General features: G+C 40.6%; 1 protein-coding gene across 1 annotated transcript; it reads left to right on the top strand.

Annotated features, from left to right (window-relative positions):
* Positions 1–2978: 2978 nt before the first annotated feature.
* Positions 2979–16721, top strand: LOC146377803 (BAR/IMD domain-containing adapter protein 2). The gene is made up of 15 exons (XM_084944207.1): positions 2979–3462; positions 5937–6083; positions 6194–6269; positions 6356–6442; positions 7013–7074; positions 8665–8736; positions 9016–9153; positions 9693–9845; positions 10254–10430; positions 11310–11958; positions 12049–12256; positions 13871–13933; positions 14297–14465; positions 14610–14650; positions 15066–16721. The coding sequence occupies exons 2-15, from the start codon at positions 6036–6038 to the stop codon at positions 15136–15138; spliced, it is 2016 nt and encodes a 671-aa protein (XP_084800333.1). The 5' UTR covers positions 2979–3462; positions 5937–6035; the 3' UTR covers positions 15139–16721.
* Positions 16722–17088: the final 367 nt, after the last annotated feature.

Genomic DNA, 17088 nt, shown 5'->3' on the forward strand with positions numbered 1-17088 from the left:
ATTCAACACTGACTGAATTATATTGCTAAAGAAAATCTTTAAAAATCTACTAAACTAAACAGATGTATAAACGGGTGTTTTTGATTTCCTACCTGCCTGCTAAAGTCTGTTTTTCCATCGTAGTGAGTATACCTGTGTGCAGCGTGCACTGCCTGCATGCATGCAGAGGAAGCATCGCCACCTCCCGGGGAAATCCTGCAACTGCAACTCAAGATGCTTTACATTAGACACCCGAACTTCCTTTATATTTAATTTCTTTATATCAGTTAAAAACAAAACACAGTATGTGTTATGTTAAAGGGGTTTTAAGTGAACGTTAAAGAAAGTAAAGAAGTCTCACTGCTTCAGGTGACATTAACAGTGTTTTTCATACTAAACAGCCAAGAGCAGAATGTGTAGTTTACCTACACTCATCAACATGGTGCTGGTTGCCAGTTGGAGATGTAAGTGCTGTACTTTGCTTAAATGTTAACTGTTTAGCTCATTGATAGCTACATGTCAGGAGCTCGTCTGCCCTCTAGTGGTCAACAGGTATTAAAGCAGCTTCTGCATGAACGTATGCATGAACTGCTTCTGAAAATTTTTGTGAACTGGGCCTGGAAACTGAAGCCAAGGTGAAACACCTGCATTCTTTCTAATGGCCAGCAGGGTTCGACTTTTCTGGTAATAAAGAAAAGTCAGAATATAAAGAAATTTTGGAAAGAAATGACTTCAGTAAACACTTTCCCGGTGAGTGTATGGTCTCAGTCGTTAACTTCAGGAATTACTAAATAAGATGTTTATTTTGTAAATTAGGGACCTGATTAGAATTAGAAGAACAATAAATAGATCACTCTTTTTTGATTGACAAGTGTCTGCTCCATGAGCATGAAGTGTTGCTCGTTTCTTGGGGCTTAATTATACTCATGAAAATGAAAAGCTGGAGCTCCGATGGCCAAGAAGTCATTCCTGAAGTTTGAAGTCTGCTTGAAGTCCGCTACCGTTGATGGTGCACTGTAATTTCTTTTAACCACAAATCACACTGACAGATACACATACAAAGTCAATTTTAAATGCTTGTGAACGTAAACTTTTCCAATAATCATTCCAAATAAAAAGCTTTTTTTTTTCTCCCTGCTTGTTTTCAAAAGACAAGCAGCTTGTTGCATGAAGAAACGTTTTCAGTTGTTTCAGAAAAATGTGTATAAAATTTAAAGCATAATCAAAAAGTGATTAAAACTGGTGTGGATTAACATTCATTACACTCTGTCTGATACTTCCATATAAAAGGGAAATGGTTCAGTGCAAACTGATCTGGGGTGGGTATCATTTTTATCATTACACCAGCACGACTTTATAAAACATTCACAGCTTAACTCAAGAAAAAACGTTCAAACAGTTAATAAAAGTTTATTTAATCAAAAGTGAAAGTACTTAAGTTAATTTCATACTTTTTTGTACATCATTTATTGGCTGGCAAAACCATTAATCTGGCAGTATGAGAGTAGAGAGGTGGATAGAGAGTTTGTAACCATAAATGGAAACAAAAAGAAAAATCACATGGTATTATCATGTGTGTTTCTTTTTTAAACATCACAATTATTGTTGTGCTGACACTTGTCAGTAAGTATAATGTTATCTATCAGATAAACAGGAGTGCTACAATATTTTCATTTGATGTCAAAGTGTGGAACTAAAGCATGTTTTTCATGTCTTTGTTATTTAGGCAAATTTATCAGATGGTGAGTTTGGAAGTTTGGGAATCAAATTACACAATTTGATTCAATTTGTTGTGTGTTTTAAAAGCTGTTCCAGTATTGGCCGCCGAAATTTTATATGCTGCTCAAAAAAATTAAGGGAATATTTGATCATAGGTAAATAACACAAAGTTTGTCAGACTTCAGGGAATCAATCTGCCCAGTTAGGTTAAGCCTAGAGTCCCTGTGCTATCTGTCGCATGTGCTCAGTATGAACCTGCTTTCTCTGTTTAGAGAGCACAGTGTGAGTTCCTGCCAGTTCTGGTGTTTTCTGGCAAATGCCAATCAAGCTTTGAGTGAGCTGTGAGCACAGGTCCCATCATGGAGTCTGTTTTTAACAGAACCCTGTGAAAGTATGTAGCTGGAGGTCACTTTGTAGGGCTCTGTTCCTCCACTCACTCCTGCTGCTGGTTTAACGCCCTTCTACAGCCCTGCCCAGCTCTCCTCAAGCAACATCTTCTTGTATCTCATCCTTATTCTTGAGACTGTGCAGAGGGACACGGGAAAACCTACGGATGCGCAATGCTGCAGGAGCTGGCTTACCTGTCCAACCTGAACAGTCTGCAGGTACTGTCTCACCCTACCAGCAGTGACATGGACACCAGCGACAGTTTTTGTTGTCTTGTTGTCACTTCTCCAGTTCAACTGTTATCAGTTGGATTTGAACCAAAGCAGGTGAAACGGATTCACCGTAGTTTCTGATTTTGTGTTCCCTTTGTTTATTTGAACAGCGTATTAATTTATCACAATTATGTCAGATAATAACATTTACACTAAGTATAATTAAATGAGAAGAATTTGTAAAAATGCATGAAAAGCATCACATTAAAAACACGTCAGATTTCTTTTAGCGGTGTCTGATGGGTTTTAGTGGGGGCCCATTATTTTTAAAGTCCTTCTGTAAGTGCTGTACTTTAAGATTTTACTTCTCTGCAGAAGTCACTCACCTTAAACTCTCTTACACCATTTTTTAAATGCTATGCAGCACTTTCACTTCTTATATTAACCCCTAAGCTTTTGTTCAGTTTGTTGCAGTAAATGAAAGGCCTGCTGTGTCCATGCCGGGCCTCCTCCTCCTCTTCTCTTCCTCCCTCTGAGAATGGGGAGCAGGAATGTGTGATGGGCCGGGTGCATGCAGGCCGGTGATAGGGCCTGCCTGTGCTGCTCTGTCTTTGGCTCAAAAAGTTCAAGTCATTATTCTCCTCCTGCTGCTATTCAGCCGAGGTCCCGTTAGCTCATTGTTATTCTTCCCCAGTGAGAGAGTGAGACAGAGAGAGGCTGATACAGAATGGGAGGCTGACTCTGGTTTCCAACGGCAGGGAGCTGGGTGTACTGGTGTTGGCGGTGGTTTTCTGGACGGTTTTTGCGTGCGTGAAGGCATGTCTGTAATCGGCTCAGTAATGAGGAAAGGTACTGAACGGCACTGAATATCTGACCCCGATTCCTGGGAGTAAAGGGAGGCAGAGAGGGGAGAGTGGGAAACTGTGTGTGTGTGAGAGAGAGAGAGAGAGAGAGAGAGAGAGGGAGGCAAAAAGAGAGAGGGGCATGTGAAAAGGGGTGGAGGGGAGCTGAGATTTAGTGCTCTGCTGGATGAAACAACCCCCCACTAACTAACGGAGAGGGAAAGTAGCCTAATAGGAAGAAAAGAGGGGGTGTAAAACTGTTCATTAAACACTCAAAGACGCGGAGGAAGCCTTTATCGTTTCCAACAATGAGCCCAGAAAAGGTATGTAACTTTTTTTAATTTAAGTAGCTGAATTATTTGTTACTGTTACACAGATGAAGCTGAGAGATCAACAGGTAGCTGTTACTGTTACTGGTACTGGCAACAAAGTGCTTTTGTTAAACTTTGGGAGGGAGGGTGAAACTCCACTGTGCAACCGATTTGTTCATATTTGTAGTTTAAACACAGTTTGCATAAATTTCTCTTTGCAGTTATAGGAATCTGCCTGTGCTTTACTGATTCAAAAGGCTCCTGCCTTTGATGTGGCTGTTGAAATGAGAGGAGATGGTGTGGAAGAAAAAGGTTAATGTGGCACTGGAGTATGGAGTGCCGCTTAAGCTGCGGCATTAACTGCTGTTAAGAGAAATCTCGGGGCATAAATTCATGACCGTCTTCCAGCGTTTCACCCTAAAAACAAACAAAACTGAGTTCATTCCTGAAGTTTTGGTGATGACATGAGATTTGCAACTATAAAATGTTATAAAAAACTTCTTAATGCTCAATTTTGTCCTAAACCCACCAAATTTTAAAATAAGTTGTTTATTTTTATTAATGACTTCAGAGAAACTGATGGTGATTGACTACACTGCTTTATTTATTTACTTGCTGCTTTAAGTGTTTGCGTCCAAAGGAATTTAAAGAGGCTAAACCACATGAATGCACCTTCTGTATCAGTTCCCCAACCACCTGCAGACTTTTCCTGTTGCATCCTGAGACAAACAGCACTTTATTTGTTAGAACTAAAACTCACCATGCTACAACATGCACATGAAATGCTTCTGAAGAAGAATGTGCAAACTAAATTAGAAAAGGCAAAAAAAAAAGAAAGCAAGTTCCCATCTCTCTGTCTTTCTCTTGCACAACAACACACTATCACCACCACCCCCCAACTAGCCTGAGAAATTACAGACTATACCCGGGTGGCCCTAATGAGCAAGAGCCTGGATATGTTTTCTTTGTGTCATACACTATTAGTTGATCTGGGTCAACGTTTTCTCTGTAATCACATCGTGATAACAAAGAGGGGCTGCATAGGAAAAAAGAAGTGGAGTGAGTCTTTTGCCACCAAATCCAGACTGGAAATCTTTTGAGCCCCCTGAGAAATCCCCCCTCCGTTAGTGCTCCTCTCTGCCAAGGAAACACTGTTGCCGCGTGTTTGTTCAGAGCTCTGACACCTGTGACTCAGACTGGAGGAGCCCATTGTTCTTATCTGAACTGCTGTAACTGGTCCTGAGTGCAAATCTAGGAGAAATATTTGGGCTGTAATGCTGTGAAGCGATAATGTAGAAACTGGCAGCTGGAGCACAGGCGGGATCCATGTGGAAATAACACCGCTTCCCTCAGACGAAACCCAAGATGATCCTCCACGCTTGTTGCCGTGGTGCAGTGGCCTTAAAAGTCTGCTTGCTCACTTAAATCACACACTTTTAGTCCAAATAGCACCAAACGCTTAAATACAAGACTTCCTTTTACTGTGAAGTTTTGGGATTTTATGCTTCATGTTCTGGAGCTTCTCCAAATCTCGTATAATAACACTTATTGGCTTCAGTGAATTCACCATTTAATTCGATGGGTATCGGCTTATATCAGCTTTTTAGAATACAATCAGCCTATCTGGAAATAAGTTGACCTTTACTGATGTCAGTGGCTGAAGTTTATCTTTTGTGTCACATCAATTTTGCACTGGCCAGATGCTCTAATTTAGTGTGATGAAGAACTTAAAGACTTAAAAAGTTACTGCTGTATTCTTTGTCTGTTAAATGTAGGTACAGGCCAAACATCGGTACGGGTCCATCTCTGAGTGGTTTGCCTATAAAGTCGGGCTGCTCAGTTATGAAAAAGCCTGAATATTCTAGTAAACATGGAGAACACAATGTGGATTTGTTGTTGTTCATTTTCAAGCCTTTTTAAAGGTAAAAGTTCTTTAACTTTATGTCTTTTAACTGAAAAATCAGAATGAAGAATGTGAGCTTAACTAAACATGACACAGGAATTCAAGATTTTATGGAGGCATTAAAATCTGTGTAAGGAAAACGAGCTGACCTGGATTTGCACTTCAGGCCTGAACTTTTATGGTCTTTAACCTGCCAGACTTTAACTGCAAAGGGGGTCTGAACAGCAGGAGTGCAGCGTCCTGCACCCTCACAGGCTGCTCATCCACCAAAAACCAAGCACAGTGTTTCCAGTAGTGTGAATGCATCTGAAGCTAACCACTGATTTCTATGTGAAGATGAGCTAGTGTGGATTTAAATTAACATTTTTCTCTAATTATCAGCCCCCAAACCCAAATATCTTCAGCTTAGTATCAATTAGGACAAAGAAAAGAAGTAAATACTGGTTTGGCATAATCAGACATTAAAAGTCTTTAACGTCTCCCCTTTGCAGGTAAAGGTAAAAGGTAAAAGCTCCTGGTTTTGTTTGCGATTGTGATGAAATATAAGTGTATTTATCTTTATCTGCCTTTTTTTTTTTTTTAGGATATCGGGATCTTGTGTGAAGCTTAGAGACGTGAGCAGCGGGTCAAAATCACACCACGATCACACACGGCGAAAGCGGACACACAAGAGAAGAAAAAAATGTCTCGAACCGAAGAGGTCAACAAGATGACTGAAAATGTCTACAAGGTAAAAATCCCATGTCTGTCCGGCTCATCCTAATAGTGACTCCACACACACTGTGTGATAATCAGAAATGTGGAAGCACTTTATGAATTTACATGCACTGTTGCCAACAGGGGATTCTGGACCATTTCAACCCCAGTCTGAAGAACTTTGTGACCATGGGGAAACACTATGAGAAAGCTCTGACAGGTTGGTGAGGACACAGTGACTCAGGTCCTGCTGAACTTTGATTTATCCTCACAGCTCCATATGTAATCATTTTTTCACTTCCTCAGGAGTGACCATAGCTGCCAAAGGATACTTCGATGCTCTTGTGAAACTCGGAGAGCTGGCGAGCGACAGCCAAGGCTCCAAGGAGCTCGGTGAGTGGGCGTAGAGTGGCAGAGAGGCAAGGGTTTTTCATTGAATTGGCTTTAGAGCTAATAGAATTCATAGAGTTAATGTGGCAGCTGGTGAGAAGTGGGAAATAGTCTGTGAGTCGACCACATGTGCTGGTCAGAGAGGAGATGAAGACAAGAGGGGATGAGGAAATGTAAAGAGAGAGAAAGGCAGAGAACAGAGGGACGGGGAGAGAGTAGAGCCATTGTTGGGAGATTAACAACACCACATGATCTCATTGTAATGCTGAAAGCAGCGGGGGAGGCAGGCAGGAGTGTCGGAGGGCGAGATGCCAGCCACCACATACTACAGCACTGTGTGACCGACGGAAGCACTCACAGCTGACCGCCACTGTGAATCAGAAGCAGCGACTTTCAGCACATTTCTCTGCTTTGTTGGGGTTGTTGTGCATATTTATACATGTTTATACTGTGAGGGGCTATTATAAGCGCATGGATACTGCTGCAGAGGGTAAAGGTGACACAAATAAATCCAGTAAAGTGTTTTTCTGTTTAAGTAACATGTTGCCTTCACTGCTGTGCTGTTCCTCACAGGAGACACCCTGTTTCAGATGGCCGAGGTCCACAGACAGATTCAGGTGCAGCTGGAAGATGTGGTAAGAGGCCATCAGCATGCTCAAATAATGATGCCTTGATAGGCAAGTGTTTCATTTATAACAAGCTTTTAAAAATTGTGTGTTTGAAGTGAATCAAACATAAATAAGGGTCCAGAAAGTGAAAAAACAGCTTGTCTAAAATCTCATTCTTGGCAGGCTTTGCTTTAATAAATCTGCTGCCAGGTTTGTCCGTAGGAACAGAATCATATCTGAGAAAGATCCTCTGAGAATCAGCTGATTTTTTTAATGTAAAAGAGCTTTATTATACTTAATGAAGCCATGCAAGAGCCATATGTGATCCAGGCCCTGGTGTGTGCAGTAAGCTTATAAAGAGATAAAGCTAATATTGAGCTTGAGTTCAGCTAATTGGTGCAGCCCTCCACAACAGTCAAATTTCCTCATGTGGCCCCTGGGGAAAAGTATTTGCCCACCCCTGGTCCAAGGTATCACATAAAATATGTGAACAACGGTTTTGTTTCTCCATGTCAAAGGTGTGAGCTATTGGAAAATATTAAACCATGACTATATTACTAAATGTGTACACAGACGAAAAAAAGACGAGCCTGGTATTAAAATGTAGGTAAATAAATGTGTTTTTTGACCAGTCACCTCACTCATATTCTATATGACCCATGAAACCTTTCTATAGTAAAAGGTCTAAAAAAGATTTTTTTTAAAAGCAGATGAAAACATCCATGGCATGAGTGCTTGTTGCTATACACAGGGGTGTCAAACATAAGGTCTGGGGAACAAAGTCAGCCCGGCAAACACTTCAACGGCTTTGGACAGCTTTGAAAAATCAGAAGGATCAGACACAGATTTTAGACTTTTAATTGTATTTTGTTACAGCTTTTTGTACTGATAAAGACCTCCCTCATGGCCATTCATGCTACCCAGAAGAAAATAAGTAGTAAATAAACATTTAAATAACAGAAAAGTCAGCAGTTTTAAAAAAAAAAAGTGCACATTTTCTAATTACACATTTTTTTTATTCTGCACATTTTGCTCTTAAAGAGTCATGCTGACCTTTTTTTGTTACTACAGCAGCATTTCTTTATCATATAGAAATTAATCTTAGACTCTCTGTTGAAATCGTACTTCTTTTTCTTAGCTTAATATATTTCAGGGATTAAGTGTGTAATCAAACTTCTTTTACACTGACAGAAAGGGGAGTTGCACTGGTCCGGCCCACAATATTAAAGGAGTTTGGGATACCTGCTCTACAGGAAACTAGGATAAGTTAGATATAAAAGATATAAAAACTCAATGTCTAAAACCAAGATTTTGGCTTTTGTCATGGGTGTTGGTGGTTTTTAAAAAGTGTCCCTTTCATGAACATATGGAGTTATAAGGGATGAAAAATGCAGGTAAAAATAACATGAATAAAAAAATTAGAAACCCATATACTTTGAGGGTCTGTAAATTAATGATGAAGATTAAACTTGTTCTGTGGCTTTATTAAATATATTAAAGTTGCTCTCTGATTCAGAGGGTATCAGTCGCGAGCTCTCCACTGCAGGGAAATGTGACACACATTCTGATATATCAGTGAACTTTAAATGTTTGACAAGACTCTTATGTCACTAACAGTTAAAGCTGTTTCACTCCGAGCTGCTCGCCCAGTTGGAGCAGAAGCTGGAGCTGGACATCAAATACCTCACGGTAAGTCCACACACCGACTACAGTATACAGTATATTATATTAAAAGTGACTAACTTAGGTAATTAACTAAAGTGCATTTATTCTACTTTTAAGATATGTGGGATTTTATTCTGTATTTGCCTTTGATTGACATAGAAAGTAAAGAAAGAAAACGTTACATGTTGCAACAAAGATGCCAGAAATCTTGATAAAATAAAGTAAAATGAATGAATGGGTTTTGTTAAATCTCTACTTAAATATAAAATGCAATTTTGATCAAATCATTGACTTTCCTCTCAGGCCACCCTCAAAAAGTATCAGAGCGAGCGACGGTCTAAAACCGAGTCAATCGAGCGCTGTCAGTCCCAGCTGAAGAAACTCCGCAGGAAGAGCCAAGGCAGCCGTCACCCCAACAAATACGGTGACCGAGAGATGCAGGTAACAGAGGTTTAACATCTCATCATCTTCAGTAATGTTAAAAAAGAGCACGAAAAACACTTTGGCCTCTTTCATTTCAGAAATCCTTCTTCTAAACATCTCAGTCAGCATTACAGCAGATTAAAAAGGAGAGCTGTGTGTGCATTTGTGTGACAACTAGGCCAGCGTGAATAAGATTAAAGAACAATCTGGTTCAGCTGATTTGTCAGAAAAACAAGCAGGAAGGAAAGAAAATATCAGTGATATAAGAGGGTCAGCAGATTTGGAGAATTACAAAAATGAAAGACCAAAAATACATAAGAAGGAAAGGTCACTGAGCCAAGGAGGCTGTTTTATCACTTACATTTTGTTATCACTGGGCAACAGACAGGATGTGATGTAAGGTACTCCTTCGGGCTCTTTGTTATTCCCATCTTTACACAGTGTATTAAAGGTCACATTATCTTTGAGCGCCGTGTGAGCAACGATAAATGCAGGTGTGCGCGTGCATTAACGAATGTTCAGCTTTGCAGGTTTGAAATTTTGGGCTTTTCCTTCAGTTCGTGGAGCTGATGAGCCGTCGCCAAGGCGAGCTGGACACGCTGGTGGCCTCAGGTTACAAGTCCGCTCTCACCGAGGAGAGGAGACGCTACTGCTTCCTGGTGGACAGACAGTGCTGTGTCACCAAACTGCTCATTAACTACCACTCCAAGGTGATAAGCTCACACGTGTTAAGTTTGTGAATGTTTCCTTTCATCGAATCCAGTGAAAACTAACAATTTACTCCTGACAGCCATGTGTGTGTTTGATCAGTGTGATAGAGCTTCTTTCTCGCTGTTATACATCTTAAGTCAGCAGATAATTTCTGTCATTGAAATAAACAACAAATCATGCTGCAAATATTCACCAGATCCAAGAACATGTACTGATGCTCAGTCTTGTTAACTGAGCATGCGTGTTGTTCCAGAAATGATTTAATGATGAAACTGTATATCTCGTTTCTGAAGAAGCTGAAAGGCAAGAGTTGATAAAGAGATTAGTTTGCAGTAAAAAATAAATGCAGTAAGATTAGTGTTATAAATGTCTTATCCTTTGTTTTTCTGCTGTTGAATGTAATCCAGGTGAGAGAGCTTCTATCCCAGAAACTGTCATCTTGGCAGCAGTCGTGCTCTCAGCCAACAAAGCTCCCGGAGCGTGCTCTGAACCTGCTGCGCCACACTGCGCCTCAAAGCCCAGGGGCTGCTGGGATAGCTGAGGTCCTTCGTCACACCAAGCTTGGCACCGCTCAGCCCGAGCAGGTCAGATCATGTTTTAGTACAAGTGTGTGTTAAATCCAAAGTCACGCCCAACAACCCAGTTTATACAGACCTTACTGTGGCTAAAAATCATCCTCTGCCCTTATAATGTTGTGAGGATCTTCTTTTTTAGCTCACTACACTTAGGTCTGTAAGTTTCTGGACAATAGGAAAAAGCCTTTTACAACTTTAGCTAAGTCAATAACACTCTCAAGGAGATGGGCCCATCATTGTCAGCAATCGAGCCTTCACAAATGGAAGTCCAGAGGGTTTATAACACGCTGCAAACCACTGGTTACACTGTTAAACTGTGTCACTGGTGTTTGTGATGATGTGACTACTGATGATGGGACGATGGACTCATTCTGCTTCTGAACACCCAGAAGGTTTTTAGAGTTGCCTCAGACATCATCAAACAGCAGCGGTATCAGCTACAGAGAAACTGTTATCAGCACCTCTGCGTATGTAGAGGCTTCTGTCCTCATCCTCTTTTTCTCTGAACATTACAAAGAGCAGATTTACCTCCTCCTTTTGGACCCAGAAAAATCCAGTTTTTCACTTGTAATGTAAAAAGTTTCTCTGTGAATCTGTGGGGGTCTGCACGACAATCATGTGATCATTCCTCTCAACTTAACTCAAGGGATTCTGGTCCTAACTTTTTTTAAGCTAATTTTGAAAAAGACAAATTAAAAGAAGTCACTGAGAGGGATTAAAACATCCTGCATGGTGCCGCATCGGGTTTTGTTTGTCATCACTTACAAACTAAGTTGAAGAGCTTAGGATATTTGGCAGCTCACAGTTTAATAAGTCATTCAGGACATCAGAATTTTAACAATGGCCCGTATTGTCTGGTAGTTACTGTGATCTGCTCTTGATTTTCAGAGGCTCTCTGTTCAAGAAGTCCCTCCTCTATTAAACGGAGACTCTAGTCGCTCCCAGCAACAGCGCTCGCTCCCCTCCTCCACCCAGAGTGACACCTGTCCTCCTCAGGGCTCTACCCAGACATTCCTATCTGCTCCCTCCACCGGAGGAGCTGCTGGAGGTTCATCGCAGGGAGCATCTCCTCAGCACAGCAGCACACCTGTCAGTGCTTCAGCCAGCCCGCTCCCTGACAGCAGCACCAGTGGCAGCGCCAGCCCGGCTCCATCTACTCCCACCACCACATCCAGTAGCTCAGCCCAGCAGACCTCGCTTCTCCTCGCCGCAAACACATCTAACCTGTCCCCGAGCCTCATCCCCTCCACCGTGATGTCGCTCAGCCAGATCTCCCCGGCCAGCAGCTCCTCGCAGGGCATGACCCTCCCCATCCCCCACAGTGCACCTCACAGCCCTCCTCTGCCCCACAGCGCTCCGCTCTCTAGGGCCATGACTCCAGTGCAACTGCTGCACCAGCAGGTGGAACCAGGAGGGAGCAGCACTTTATCTACGTCACATAATCCGTGGCTGCTGAAGACCTCAGAGATGAGCGCCACTGCAACACTTCCACTGCCGAGGAGACCTGTCAGTGAAATGAGGCTGGGAGGCTTTCAGGGTGAGATATGATCTGGCTCACCTGCTGTTTTTTTGGATGTCTTCTTCCCCGACACTTACTCCTCATTTCTTATTTTATTCCTCCACCTAGGCTCAAGTCTTCCCAGGATGATGCCTTTATCTGGACCTACACGTGTGGAAGCCATGTTTTCTCACACACCTGGAACATCAGATGGCAGTGGAGGAACCACAGTGGGAGGAGCATGCTTACTGCACTTCCTGCCTGGTGACAATATCACTCTGCTCATCTCTGAGCCCAGAGATGGGTGGCACTATGGTCAAAATGAACGAACGGGACGGTATGGTTTATTCATATTTTCATCCTGATTCATATTTTGAGGGGGCCTTAAAACATTTAATGTCACTATTGTGCTCAAAATAAAAAAAAAAAAGACTGCATTAAATAAGGTCAGACAAGGATTTATAAACTGTCTCCAGCTGGTAGCTTGTGTTTCTGTAAATAAAACAAAGCAAGCACACCATGTTTACTTTGTTCATTTAGTCTCCCAATCAGAATTAGAGCTGCTAAATTTGGAAATGACCAAACCTTTCGGTGGTTGAAAAAAACTAAATGGGTTAATTAAGCAACCAATGACCACACAGGCTCTGCCAGCCCTAGCGCCCATCGTTGCATGCAAGTGCTGGCACCATTGGATTCTTTGACGTTAAAAATGTATATTTAGCATTTAAAACAAAGAATCAATTTCATGTAGAACGAGAAATATAATGAAAAGAGTTTTACGGGAGCAATAAAATCAAAGAGGAAAGTGTTATAGGTTAGCTGGCTTGACAAAACCTAATTTACCAGATGCAGATAACAGGTGGTTATCAGTCTTTTATCTTGAGTTAGGCCTTCTGCTTCAGGCTCTGAGTGTGCTCACATTCTCACAAAATGATCCCTATGAGCGCCCCCTACTCCAGTCGGTCTCAGCTGATGATGATAAAATGGTGATATAATCTATAAAAAAACGAAAAAATATAAGAGTTTAATGCAACACTGTTGCAAATAGGACAAGAAATTAATGTTGCAAAAAAATGTTAATCCTGGGATTTATTGCACAGTCGGTAAAATAAACATTTTAATTCAAGTTAATTATTTTACTACACAGTGCGGTCTCATTGCTGTTCTTCATTTCTAACATGAGTTAACACTTTAATATGGATACGTTTATACTCATTAAAAGAGGTTTTTGATCTCTGACAAACTAAAGCGATTTACATGTCTCCTTTATGTAATGGTAACTTATGATATATATAAACCTTTACTTAGCCAGGAAGATCCCATTGAGATTAAAGTGCAAATAATTTAAATGGGTGTCCTTACTTTGGGTTCTGTGTTCTATTAGCTGCAATTACAGCAGTATAAAGGAGACTTGGCAGTAGATTAGAATAAAGTACAGCAACATTTCTGCATCACCAAATGAATGCATGCATACTCCCATTTGCACTGCTATAACTTTACTGTAGTAATAAGTTACCATGGTGATTTCATCAGGTGAAATGAGAGCCCCTTTGAAGACACAGAAAACTCTCACTTTACGCTCAACATAGCTCACGAAAATGTTAATCTCGCTTTGTAGTTAACTTGAATAAAAAAGCAAATGAAAACAACGTTGCTTTTTTTCTTATAGAATACTTATACAGTAATATTTTTACACATGCCTACATTGTAAGTGTGACTAAAAGGACAGTCAATAACGGAGCAAATGAACAGTCCTGTTTTCTGTGGCCTTTTCTACAACATCGCTCCCACTAACGTCGTGCTCCTTTCTCGATACTACATTAAAGAAAACTTCTCTCTGGTACCAAATTATACCCTTACTTTACTAAGTTTTCTTCACACAGTCTCTGACATTTCTTGCTTCTTTAAATTTCAACTTTATTGATTCAACCGGTGAAATGTTTTTTCACAGGAAAGGCTGGTTTCCTTTCTCTTACACTCAGCCACATCATACCAAGATGGATCTTCTCGAGAGGTAAGCGAACAAATAACAGCTGCTGAAATCTGTTGGTCTGAAGGCTAACAGCTCTGACATTAGTGATGATGCTTCCATAGTTTTTTTGGGTGATTCACACTTGATGGAGTCATTTTCAGGCTGAATCCTTTATGACTCTCTCCACTTTCCCATCCATGTATTCTCAGTCACTAAATACACATTTCATGCCATCATAATCATTCTGTCTGCCTTCAGTATCCCCACCACCCTCTCTCAACTTACTCTTTTTTTCCAACAGCAACAAAGTTGTAGGCAAACCAACATTTGCCTACTCTCATTGTGTCTCCTTTATCTTTTTTCCACTGTGTATTCATTCCTCTCTGTCTGTGACCTTCCCTGTAGCTCGCTCTTCTTATCTAGAGCTAACAGCACCAGTACCGGGCAACTTGACAAACTAGGGTCTCCGGGTCTCCCAGCCCTCACCCCTGAGTCGGAGGAGGAACGCTCCCTTCCTCCCCAGAGGGTCAGCACCTTCCGCCCGCGCCCCTACAGCATGGCCGACAGCAACAAGGTCAGAAACACGAAACCTGTGGGAGGAGCTCAAGGGTTAGAGTGAGGGTGTCCTCACAGTTGACCCTGACTATTAAAGTAGCAGATACTTCTGCTTTCTAATAATTCAGTACAAATACCGACGCACATCTCTACTGACTTACAGATCACCTCAGAGTTGGCCTCCCCACCTTCCTCACCGACCAGGTAACTTACAGGTGCTAATCAAAGGAAATTGAGCACTTTTACTTGTCTTCGCCTATTCACTGAAAATACTACACAGTCTATAAACTACCTCTGAATAAATTCAGACTTGTGCACCTAATTCTGGTTGTTTATGTTTGGTTGGCACATCAAATTTTTTTCATATTGTGTTTGTTTTTGCACTTGCATCAGTGCAAGACTGTGACGAGTCCAATCTGATGGTGGACACATAAAAAAATAGTATCAGCTGCCCAAAATATAATAATAACCATAGCAGGCATGAACAAGTCAGAAGTGACAATGTCTCCGTAGAGCTGCTATCACAGCATGTCTAACTTAGAAAAGTATAATCCTAAATTCTTCACATGCCCGTGTAATCACCAGTTTAAGTTACATATTTATCGCTTCCTTCTTTCAGGCCCAATCCATTTTCACATGTCCGACTCCGAAAAACCGTCACCAACGATCGCTCAGCTCCCATCATCGAGTGAGCTTTTTATTCCCACCGCAGCAGAAGCAGCAGCAGCAGTGTTCCTCTGTGGTTCATCAGTACATCGCACCTCAGGTTGAATCCTGGAAAGAAGCACACTGGCTAATGTTAATGTTCTACTTTTAAATGTAATATTCTGTGTGTTTCATGTATAAAGGCTGTTATAAATATGAGTACAGCCGACTGGATTTGTAGGTTGCTGGGGGAGAAGAGACAATTGTAACATGTGAGAAACTGCTTTGTTGAAAACTAGATGTTTAGATGTTTAGCTTCATGTTTGTCACACTGTGTCCTGCTTGTCCTGAATAACTAACATGCTTTAGTTTGAATTATGACAGATACAGTTGTTTCTTTTACTGTTTTAAAGAGTTTTTTTCTTCCTTTTTGGTTATTTTTGTGCCATATTCAGAGATGTTTTCTGTGTTCAGCTGATTTAGGGACTGGATCCTAATAGCAGGTTGTGCACATTGACTATGATGAAGTGTTATGGGAAGAGGACAGGCTCCTTCTCTATTACAGTATTATATTTTTTAGAAAAGCTGCCAGATCTGGTGCATTTTCTTGGTGCTGGTGAAGGTGAGCATTTAAAAGTATTAAAAGTGTGTGTGTGTTTTTTTGTTTTTTCATTTTATTTTAACACAGTGATTGTCTGGATGAACTACTTGACATTAATGAAACTGGCACAATGACTTATGTTTATGTCATGTTTTAGTTTCTGAACATGAGCGATGTTGTTTGAAGGCACAAGTCTGTCAGATACATCCTGTTGTGCCACTTAACACCATTCATTCTGCTGCTGTAAAGTTACATGTTAGCATTTGTGAGTAGATGACTTAAAAAATTGCTTTCTGCTTGAAATTTGATTATCCAGAGTTGATCTATCCACTCGCTGAGTGAAATCATCAAAATTGTCCTCTTTTTAAATACAGAGCAACTCTGACAACACAAAGAAAACTCGTAAACTTCACAGACACAAACTGTAAAAGTTGGTAGTTGAATGTTTGGATAGTGGTATCACCGAAAGAAGTGTTTTGTTTGAAAGTAGGATGTCATGGAGGGTTCAAAGTCTTAAGAATGAGAGATTTGCATGCTTAGTCTTTGGATTTGATGTCTTCTTGATTTCTTTTCAGTCCCAAAGCTATTCACCAGCTAGGCTGCTTAATTGTAGTTGTACGTCCATCAGTCAGACTAAGCAGAATCTTAAAGTGATGTATGGATGCTAAGACAGATGATGATTAGGTTTTTACTGAGAAACTGTATCCGTGAAAGTGATGAAGAAAGTATACAGGAAGTTGACCAACGTCTGAGCAAGTGTTCATGGTAATCTACAGACATCCAAAGTAATTTTTTTGTAGCTCTGTCCTCTTTGTTGCCTCTAACAAAGTGAAATCTGTGCAAACTGAAGCAGTTTATGTTCCTGGTTTAACTGCCTCAAGTTACTTTCATGTTTTAGCACCTTTTAGATTCATAATATCACCTGAAAAGCTTGTAGAAAAAAATATCTATCAGCATATATTGTAATCACTTTGTGTAGCGTTGCTTCATTAATAAAGATGACAGCAAAATGCTTTTAATGCATGTAAATAGTGCCAGAAATTGTGTGAATTTATGATTTCTTTGTAAAAATTTCACTTTGGTAGAACATTTGGGCTTTGTGGTAATACAGAGCAAACATCTGGAAAGTGCACAGCCGCTGGTAGAGAAATTCAGTCTTCAGCTCAGAGTGACTTACACAGAATGAGATACAATTGGTACAGAGTTTAGATACACAATGTCACTAATTCAAGTTGAATTTAACCTTTACAAAGCAAATTATTTAGTCACAAATACATTTAAAGTAAGGAGGAGAGTTCTGAAAGAATTTCATGTGAGATTAAACTCATTAAAAAATGTGAGCGTTACAACAATAATGTAAAATGAACAGATAACGTTATTTAAGTTTCAAACCTAC

The sequence above is a fragment of the Perissodus microlepis genome, chromosome 11 (genome assembly GCF_051167445.1).
Source record: "Perissodus microlepis isolate ML-2025 ecotype Zambia chromosome 11, ASM5116744v1, whole genome shotgun sequence".
In the NCBI taxonomy this organism is placed as follows: Eukaryota; Metazoa; Chordata; class Actinopteri; order Cichliformes; family Cichlidae; genus Perissodus; species Perissodus microlepis.